At 44.1% G+C, this 10,414-nt stretch overlaps 4 protein-coding genes across 4 annotated transcripts; 1 reads left to right on the top strand and 3 right to left on the bottom strand.

Annotated features, from left to right (window-relative positions):
* Positions 1–1,165: 1,165 nt before the first annotated feature.
* Positions 1,166–1,769, bottom strand: FOXG_15915 (uncharacterized protein; the record flags this gene model as incomplete). The annotated part of the gene is made up of 2 exons (XM_018396017.1): positions 1,166–1,631; positions 1,729–1,769. 2 exons carry the CDS (start codon positions 1,767–1,769, stop codon positions 1,166–1,168), a joined length of 507 nt encoding a protein of 168 aa, XP_018256550.1.
* Positions 1,770–2,856: 1,087 nt separating this feature from the next.
* Positions 2,857–3,123, top strand: FOXG_22262 (uncharacterized protein; the record flags this gene model as incomplete). The annotated part of the gene is made up of 1 exon (XM_018402661.1): positions 2,857–3,123. One exon carries the CDS (start codon positions 2,857–2,859, stop codon positions 3,121–3,123), a length of 267 nt encoding a protein of 88 aa, XP_018256549.1.
* Positions 3,124–7,914: 4,791 nt separating this feature from the next.
* Positions 7,915–8,358, bottom strand: FOXG_15914 (uncharacterized protein; the record flags this gene model as incomplete). Its single annotated transcript, XM_018396016.1, has 1 exon — positions 7,915–8,358. The coding sequence occupies one exon, from the start codon at positions 8,356–8,358 to the stop codon at positions 7,915–7,917; it is 444 nt and encodes a 147-aa protein (XP_018256548.1).
* Positions 8,359–8,717: 359 nt separating this feature from the next.
* FOXG_22261 (uncharacterized protein) lies at positions 8,718–9,395 on the bottom strand (the record flags this gene model as incomplete). The annotated part of the gene is made up of 1 exon (XM_018402660.1): positions 8,718–9,395. The coding sequence occupies one exon, from the start codon at positions 9,393–9,395 to the stop codon at positions 8,718–8,720; it is 678 nt and encodes a 225-aa protein (XP_018256547.1).
* Positions 9,396–10,414: the final 1,019 nt, after the last annotated feature.

Raw genomic sequence — 10,414 nt, 5'->3', positions numbered from 1 at the left:
AATGGGAACTTAATATATGCAGGTTGTGGCGCGCTACCTTTCCTGTCAGGGTAGGTTTGTTCTGTATGGGGCCCACGGGCATATGTCATGTCCCTGGTCTCATTGGCCTGGAATCATTGTTGCTATTTCCCTCTGATAGTTCTTAGCAACACCCCCGTTGCAAAATCAACCTCGCTCAAATCATCAACTCACTCTCAAAGCGCTCATGGATATTGAATAGCTCCTTAGCCAAGACCTCAACGCATAAGATGATAACAGCTAAGAGATATCAGGTGTCTTATTGTACGTGGATCCGACGGAGGATACGAGGCTGGCAGATCAAGCTCGCCCAGAGTCAAGCTGCGAAGCGCCAGATTAGTAGTTACGTCGGTGACGACCAGCAAATCCCTGGTGTTGTATGTTTTTGCATCTTTGCTTTTTGTCTGTGCGTCCTAGGAATTTAAGTATTGCCATAGCCGATATCGAGACGTTAGGATTTACTAAGTTAACCGTGAAGCTCCTCAACCTTTCGGGAACTGCTACTCTTCAACGCTCTAGTAACATTCATCTTGGTCGCTTATACCTTTGTTTCAAAGCTTTCAGACCTTGGTTGTCTAGATGATCATTTCGACGACGTTTATGGTGGATTATATCAAGAATGTGAGATAAAGAACACAAGAATCTATCAGATCTCGAGGGCTGATCTGCCTAATTGTCACGTCTCTTATGTGGGCACGTTGCGTTGGCTACCCTCAACATCATCCCAACTCGTATGTGTGAATACAGAGTGTAAAATCCTGAGCGCTCCCTCAGCGCGCCGATAAGGCACGATGAATAACAAATGCATAGAATCGCAAATGGCATAAGTATGCTTTGTGGGAGGGAACAAGGACCATCAAAGTCACGGATGGAAGAAAAGTGAAGAACCACACATGAAGAAACCCTGAGAAACTGTAACATGTGAATATACCAACTCTCGATAAACCATCGGCCGGGTTTGTACTCTCGTCACACAAGGCTGAAACTCCGGAATCAGAAAAGAGAAGTACCACGGGAAAGGCCCATATTTATAAGCCAATTCCCTGAGAAAAAAGGAAACGGGAAGGGTATAAGTGTGATTTAGCTGAGCGTGGTCGTCAATCTCGTGGTGCCATGGACATAATGGCAACCCTTTTACTATTTGAATTTACTGGTTGATCTTCTTATTGACAGTGTTGGTGGTCTCGGCTTTCTTCCGGTGCAAGAAGGAGCTGATCCACGAGAGGGTTTCATTGCTAACGATAATGACAGTGGTTACAGCAGCCTTTCCGTGGGCGATGAGGCCTGCTTGCTCGTTCTTTTTGAGTTCCGAGTTGTAGACCTGGAAGACGTGATCCTTGCCTTCGAGACCCTTGTGGTATGGGAGGAGGGTAAGAGCCCTTGTATCTTGGTAGACCTCCTCAGTGGACTTCTTGACGACGGGGAATCGCTCGTCAATGAGGTCGAGGATCGTATCCCCCAGGGAATCGACCTTTTCGACGTACGGCGAGACGTACTGGTAGGGCTTAGAGAAGTAGGGAACGACGGGAGCAGCGAAGGTCTGGTAAGCGGCGTCGCCGAGCTTGATAGAGCGCTGGCTATATTCGTTGGACTTTAAGGTGTGGACGCCATCGCTGATAACAGGGTAGTTCAGCAGATGTTATAAGAGGGTCAGTTCAAGTTATAGAAAGAAAGCGCACTGTTTTATATACCTGGATAAAAACAGAGTACTGAGCGGCGCTTATATCGCCATTGACCTGAGGAGAAGACATGGTGATGGTTGTGGGTGATCGACCAAGAACCGGTGTAAGTGGGGATGATATGAGGTGGTAGCGTTGGAGATAGGCTCAATGGCTCAGTCAGCCAAGTCGCGGCGGGTGCCAAGTTGAGATGACGACTGAATGGCGAGCAGATAAAGTTGGATTCGAAGCCTGGTACGGTGAAATCGAAAAATGATCCTCGAGGTGAGATAACCTAAGGTAGAAGTAGACGGTGGTGGTAGTGGAGACAGAAATGGGAGGACGAGAAGAGAGAAACCGGGATGGCAGCAATTGAAGGGGTCCTGCAAAGGCTAAAAAGGAGACAAAAAGGGAGACAAGACAGTTATGAGGGGGATCAGGGAAGTACTATGAGTGTGTGTGTGTGTGTGTGTGTGTGTGTGTGCGTGCGTGGAAGAGGAGGAGGAGGAGGTATTGGTGTGGCGCCACAAGCAGACCAGGTCGACGGGCGAGCGCAAGTAGCAATTGAGAAGTCGTCCATACTCGGTGATTTACTTATCAGAGAATTCTCCATAATGTTACCTAAGAGTCTAAAACGTGTTAGGTAGGGGTATAAGTACCTCACAAACCCGCAAAGTAACCTATCTTTTGGGCCCTTGTCATCGATGTCGACATCCTAACCGGGAGGCCGGTGGTAGTTTGGGCCAAACTACCATTTAGGATTTCCGGCACGGACCAATGGCCGCGCAGGGATGAACGCGGGTGTGGATCCCAGACGCGGACAGGGGGGCCAAACTACCAGTGCCAAACTACCATTTCATACTCCAGCCAATCAGGATCAAGGGAGCATAGTTTTAAGGTTTAAGGAAAAAGCAATATGTGAGTGAGTGAGAGAGAGAGAGGGAGAAATATCTAGCAGGACGCGTCTGGAGTCTCTCTGAGCCAGCTAACTTTTTCTTCTTCTTAACAGCGAGGTAAAGAAACAAGATTCTATCATTACCCTTGTTATAATAATATGTATGCAATGCAATGCAATGCAAGGTAATATATGCTATATATATATATATATAACAGACAGACAGAGCGACGAAGGTCACAATAACAGGGACTCGGCATAGTCTAGATCAGATCACACAGCCATATGGCCCCAGAGCGCCTGACAGACTCGCCTAGCAGCAACGGGCCAGAGCGACAGAGGGATACGGCAGGAGAATCTGCTAGTCAGGCAGAAGGCACTAGATTATCATCAGGAGAGGGGTGGCTCCTGTATAATGAAGAACACCAGTCTCTGATCTGTGCCTTCCACGGCTATGCGGTCCGTAACCTGGAAGGCCACCTGAGGGACCGTCACCCAGACATCGACCATCGGGCCCGCAGCGACCTCATCCGCCGCCACAGGGGCCTGTAGCTCCAGGGACCGAAAGAGGATCGGCTTGCCCTCTATAGCCCGTCAAATCCGACCCAGCCCATCGAGGGTCTCGCTGTTCATCGGGGGTTCGCCTACACCTACATCCTTATTGTCCATCCCATTTTCAGTAAAAGAGGAAACCCCTGTCAGTATATAAGGCTGTGATTGGCCAGAGAGAGGGACCAGAGTGAGGTGAGGCAGAAAGCCTCTTTCAGTCAAAGTGGGAAACCCCTGTAGGGCTAGAAGAAGTACCAGCGGCAGCATACCATGCGGGGTAAGCGACATAGCGTCGACAGGGGTAAGGAAAGAGTGAAGTGAAAGAGAATTTTATGAAAGAGGCGAAGATAATTGGCAAAGAAAAAATAGCCAACAGCAGAAAAAGAAAATTTAATAGGAGAGGAGATTTTTCTAAAAAAAAATATACCTAAGAAATAGTAAAAGAAAATAGGAAAATAGCTAATAAAAGTAAAAAGAAAAAAAAAAAAGAAAAAAGGGATAGAAAGAGATAAAAAGATAAAGAGAGGTATTATATAGCGCAATAGAGCTAGCTGGCCTAAAACCCTTTGTATTACCGACCGGTTTAGGCAGTTTCTAAAGCTCTCGGGGGAAAGAGAAAAAAACCTCGGTCTATTGACGTTTTTAGTTCTAATCAAAACCCTATCGAAGGCTTAAAAATGGCTTGCTTAACTGGCTGCAGCAACAACAGCCCTTTCGATAAAGTAAGCAAGGCAGACCTCGATAAATGCTACGCCGTGCACAGGGGCTTAATAGCGGGTAGCTGACCACGTAGCTAATGCACAGAGGCATCGGGCGTGCAATGGCACCTGCCACAAAATAACAAGTGTAGGTGAGCAATTCGAAAACAGGGGCATGAATAGGCAATCATTAGCTGTCATGCGTTCTACGGTTGTGAGGTGACAGGCTTATCTGCCCACCATGTCAGCATCAAGTCGTCGTTGGGCATACCAGCACGCTCTGCAGAGGTCGCTAAGTCCTGACCAGATGATATATATTGCTGATTTGCCCTTAAAGAAGAAAACCTCTTGCTGTATTGCAGGTGTTGGCTATAACCGAGCTTCCGTTACTTTATATATGGCGAAAGATAAGGTGGATAAAACCGGCAAGATATGGCAGTTTTTTAACTTAGATTGCTCAAAGTTATTAAACTATTACTGCCTAGAATTTGAAGCTGCAGCGATGTTAATTCAGCTATGCACTTTGCTTGCCGTATTGCGCATTGCCTCTGTCGAGCTGAGGTGGCTACCTGCAAGTTTGTAGGGGCATCCCACTAATTGTCATACTCGAAGGAGGCCCGAGCGCTGATCGTTGACCAAATGACCTTCTTTATGTTTTAAGCGACATAATCTGACGTGGCATAGGGTCCGGGGAAGGGAGGTGATTCCGTCGTTACAGCCTCAGACTAGCTAAGTGGGGCTCTGATCACAACAGCGTGTCTGCGATTACTATAAAAAGATATTTAGTTTAGTTAGTTACTTTAAAGCTATTAGTTAGGTAGTAGCTAAGTAGGAAATACTTATTCTATGTAATTCTATACAGCTAGATAATAACTTAGCCCAAACCGCCTGTAAATAACACCTAGATATAGTCGTCAGATTATACTAAGAAAACCAACTCTACTATAACTAATATTGTCATTGACTACTATACCTTAAGCTAAAACAAAATTCTCTATCCTGCCAGCAGTCTTGCCTGATATTGACTCACCATGCATTAATCCAAAGGCGTAGCATTCACCGAGAAGTTGGAAACTCCCATCTTCATTACCACGGAGGGCAAAGGGAACACGCGCTCCGGCAAGGACATAGATTGAGAGGTCAGGCTATCTCGGACTTTGTCTATATGGATGGTAGAGCCCTAGGCTCAAGTACTTATATAATGCCTCCTCTGCTTGAATATACTTGAAGACAGCTTTCTGATTCCTGTTTCCCTTGATGGTCAGGCCTCCACGATGAACAGAGCAGGTTCGCTCGCATAGTTAAAGGTATGCATTATCTATGTTATTTTCTTAATATATTATAAAGGAAAAGCCCTTTTCGGCGTTCTTAAGGTTATCCTTTAGTCGGCTTAAGCCGATAAAGTGACCCTATCTAAATATTAATTCTTCTCTAAGCCTATCTGTTTGCTGAATAATGTGTTTACTTAGGAGTCGAAATTCAGCTATAATAATATGAAATAGATCTCCGCAATGCATAGTCTGGCTATCTTTACTCTAATGCAGTAGGAACGCTGGCGACTCCGATCGTGCTATGACTCGGCCATAGCTGCGAAGACTGATTATTTCTTTAAAAGCCGACTAGGACCCTATTACCATGTATTTATTTCTTATGATTTCGAGCCTTTCTAATTGTTTTGTCCGTGGATGCTGCGATAGCTCTAGAGTAGGGTATTCACGAAGGGGGAGCACTATGTTAAGGAATAATATGCGCTAAATATACAATAAGCCTGAGAGGTAAGGCGTATATAACTTTGCTGGAAGGAATATCCCTAAAGATGAAGAGAATCCTAGGATTCTACTGAAGAAGACTAGCAGAGTAGAACTAGGTTAGCCATCAGTTACTTGTTTAGTGTATAGCGATAGGCTTAGACTGAATACTAGTTCTATAAGCTCTTGTAATACTTGTTTATCTCCCCTTGGTTTCTTATTTCTAGTATGCTGTATAACTTGGCTCTTATTGCTTTAGTACTTGTAATCTTCTTTAGAACTTTCTATAATATTCTCCTTGTTATTATCTTTATATTTATTCTTAGAGTAATTATATAAAAGATATTACTATATAAATTAACTTAAGGAGCTATTTTATTTTTTAGGTAAAGATAGCTATATATAAGGTAATTAAGTATTAAGATTAGATAGTAATTTATAGTTTTATATTACCTTAATAAACCTAAATTACTTTCTCTTAAACTAAATACCTATAAGCCTATCTAAAGTATATAGGCTTATATAATATAATTGCAAAATAAGCAGAAGATAGTATTTAAAAAGTATATAATACTTTCTATTACTTAAGGGGTATTATATAAGGATAAAGGGTTTTAGGTAGCCTACTAAAGTATATATACTCCTAAGCTAATAGAGGATACTTCTACTTATTTTATAAGTAGTATTCTTATATTAATCCAAAAGTATATCTAATACTTTAAGAATAGCTATAATCTTCTGTTTATCTTCTATAGTATTAAAAATATCTTTATGTAAACTATTAGTCCCTTAATAACTAAGAAGATAAGGCCTAGCGCCTTAAGAGAATAATACTGCTGCAAGGACAACTAGTATATCTTAACTTCTCCTATAATATATCTTATCCTAACCTATCCTTTTAATCTATAATATTTACTCTTTAAATCTAAGAAGGTCTCCTTAGCTATTTATTTTAATACCTCCTAATTCTATATAGGTTAATATATTTTTACTAAGCTTTAAAAGTCATTCTTACTCTTTTATAGATATGAGATAAGCTTAGATACCATTACTAGTCAGTAAGACCGCCATGACTAATAATCCAATACCTTCGAGACTGGTTTAACCCTGCTATCTATGCCTATAGCCAGGCCTTATTGTAAAACTTATCTAGCTCCTGCTTTTCGGGAGACTTCCCTTAGAAATACTAAGCTAAAATATAGCACATTAGGGATAAGAATTTAGTGGTATGGAGTAGGTATTTCCGGCAGGCATACCCCTCGTAGATATGCAAGTCAGGATATTCTAAGCAGCCGTCTTTAGGGAGCAGCATAGCACTAGGATTACCCAGATATAACTAGCCTAGACCTTTAAGGAATTCGGTTAAACCCTTGCGCTTATCGTATCTAACATAGTGCTTTACTCTCAGGTGCGTAGTAATAGCAGACCCTTTTACGGAAAGTGCATATCAACAGGTCGACCGGCAGCAAATTAACACCTTTGCATCTGGGTCGATGCGAAGAGTAAGTTGGTTGAGAATATTAAATCTAGTCGTTGCAAAACTTATCATCGAGCTCTAATTTGAATATATTTCTAAGGCCTTATAGAAAGAGGGTTTAAAAGAAACGAAAGGGGCGAGGGTAACCTAGGATGAGGCAATTGCAAATACGTATTAAATGTTCTTTAAAACTTCAGCTTGGTCAGGAAGGAAAGGCAAGTCAGCGTTATCTAATAATAGAGAAATAATAGGGGTTCCACCGTAGCTCCGCGAACCCTAAAAGCGTGCATGGACGAAAAGAATATATTACGATATAACTCTGGGGAAATTAGAGAGACGTCTAGCATGCACGGACCAGAACATGTGTATTGCGTTGCAATGTTCGCGGCAATCATTGTAGTAGGGTTAAAAACAGTGTCACGCCTGCTTATCTGTCCTACTCGTTTATCATGTATGTTATAAGAGTATTTACTAAAATTCTCTCTCTTTATTACTACTTCTCTATACCTCTCCACTCAGTCCTTTATACTATAGTATAGTTAGATAGAAGCAACTGGGCAAAGATAGCTTAGATAGTTTAATACTAACCCTATCCCAACCCTGACTTAATACCCTCCTAACATGCAATCTGCGATATTAGATAAGATTTAAAAAAGTAGCCTTTAACGAGCCGTCTGGGTTAGAAGCAAGCTCACGGAGAATATTGCCTTCCATCATATCGTGCACATAACACTCCCTAACCACTAAGTAGTCATTTCCCTTCGGTCTCAGCAAGAAAGGAACCTCAGCACCGAACAACACACACAGTTGGTCATCATCCTCCATATCAACAGGCCCAATGCCGAAGCGACCTGATTTGGTTACGAACATTCTATAGCCCCTCGTACACAGGTGCTACAGCTCTGACATATCGACGTGCATCTCCGGCCTTTGCGACAACCTCGAGATAGTCCAACTGCATGACATCACCTTTTCCAGACCCAAGGACTCTGTCAAGTGCCATGAGTTCTCCTGTAACCCAATCCAGACTGCCAGAGAGCAATGCGGCTGCAAAGTCGGCAAGGTGAGAGTTCACGTCATTCACCACACAGCCTCTTCCTTCGCCCCCGCACGTCAGGGTGATAGCATAATCTTGCCAAGCTTTCTCACACCATCTAGGCCTACTCAAAAAGGCCCAGCGTCGGTCCGCAACCGGCCGTTCGAGGCACCCCAAGTTCATACCCGACCACCTACCCCCCATATGAGTGTCAATTCGATCGACGATCACACCTTCAAGCGAGAGGTGGGTTGTCTGGCCAGTCTGGTAGACCTTCATTGGGTTGTCCACTCCGCATCAAAACTGTTGATGTGACTCTGTGGGAAGTATTGTCCAGACTCGGGGTTTATGCCAGCTTGGAATCCACCATGGGCCTGAACATTTATATTCTCCGAATGTCCCCGCGCTTGAAAGAAACCTAAGGGGTGACTCAGACTCTAGCATCAACCATGCTACGTCCTCATAGATCCTTCCGTACTAGTTTCCGAGCTGTAGTCAGGAGTGACCCTTTCCGTTATCGAATCTGTGGTCTGAAGCCCAAGCAGGCCATAAACTTTGTCTCTTGGCTCTTTGCAGTGAAATTGCCGAGTAACCTGTAGCAGTTGAGCGAATGAAAGCCTGAGACGTTGAAAAGGGATTTATGACTCGGAAAGTCGATACATGAGATAAGCGTTAGATACGCCGGTCGGGATTGTTTCACGCTCTAAGCCATCTGGTGTAAGCATTGGGTTGTTCACAATAAGGGCTGCGGCGATTCCAATCCAGTTCCATGAGATCTGGTAGGACCCGAATTGTACAACAGCGTGCCTGGCGAGAACAGATTCCTGGATAACCCAAACACGGGAAAACCATCGCCTTTCAAAAAGCCACAATAATGTGGAGCGAGTAAGACGACCTTGCTCGGCGGATTCCCTGTCCTGGGAGCTGATTCTAATATCACTGTCATTCTTAGAATGTCGCGATGTAGAGTACCCATCCGCCGAGACTTTGGAGTACGTTGCCTTGGTATCTTTGCTGCCGCTCTTAGCCAACCATTCATTGACAAGTGAGCATGTCCTGGAAAAAGCCTCTGCGAACGACGAAAGGGAGGACGCAAGTAGCGTTTGACTGCCGAAACAGTAGTCTTCGTCCTCACCAAGCCATATCACGACCTGGAAAGCCCCGCTGAATATCTGGCCCATCATTCTAACTTGCTCTCCTCGCTCTTTGATATCATCCTGATTGATACAGATCGCATCGGCCCATACCAGTCTAGGGACATCGCTTCGTCGTAGTGCCCGTAAAGCAGCATCCAAGTTACCGGAAATACTGAGCATGAAGGTTATGCCATTTGCCGTGATTTCAACCTCTAAGAGCCTGCTGGACCGGCCATCCCCCAAGTATAAGATAGGACTTCGAATGCTATCCTTTTTCTCTCCAGACTGCACACATGAAGTTTGCATCGAAGAGTACGCCCGACGCCTGGAAGAATCTCCAGAAGCCGAATCTTGTCACCCGCAGGCAGGCAGTGATAGATTCCAGCGCTTCGCCCGTTTCGGAGAGATAACCCGTTTCGGAGTGATGAATCAGTATCCAGCATGAAAGTTTGTATTGGTGGCCATTGATTATCGAGAATCAATTCTAAACATGTTTCACATATTAGTTTGTCCCTTGAAACATTGCAGACTATAACCGCACTACTACGTAACTTGAATGAACGAATAAACTAACCTGTATTCCAATTCTTCAGGGGGTCCAGAACTAAGAGTTCTTGTGGGGCATAAGTACGCGATTTCAATGTAAATGTATTACCATTAAGTTGTCCCAGTCCAACTCCAAAACTAGGCCTCAGCGCTTGCGAAAGCCTCGCATTTGAGCAGTAATTCTCGACATGGCAATCATCGGATGTAGGCTCCGTTGGTGCGTGTGGGGGCGACATTGAGAGCAAAAAAGCAAAATTATGGCGTGCGCTTGGATAAATATTGAATGGAACGGGTAAACTGGAGAGGGATTCCAGAATAAATATAAGTGTAATTGCCAAAAGACTTTGGAAACCTAGTGCTGATATCAACACAGCCACAGCCACAGCCACCCTAATGCGATTCCACCACTAGATTTGTACAGCCATCCACAATACCAATAACTATTAGGCTGCAAGGTCGACCTGCATTGTTAGTTTGCCACAAATGTCACTGCATACTCACTGGCCTTGTGTGTCAGCTACGTGGTCAGTTGACTAGCATTAACCCCCTGTGCCCGGACTAACATGTGTCGAAGTCTGCCTTGTTCACCCCAGCAAAAGGGCTGTATGTGGCTGCAGCCGGTCAGGCTGGCCTCTTTCAAGCCTCCGATAGGG

Source organism: Fusarium oxysporum, chromosome 2 (assembly GCF_000149955.1).
Source record: "Fusarium oxysporum f. sp. lycopersici 4287 chromosome 2, whole genome shotgun sequence".
Lineage (NCBI taxonomy): Eukaryota > Fungi > Ascomycota > Sordariomycetes > Hypocreales > Nectriaceae > Fusarium > Fusarium oxysporum.
This window is presented reverse-complemented; position numbering and strand designations above follow the sequence as displayed.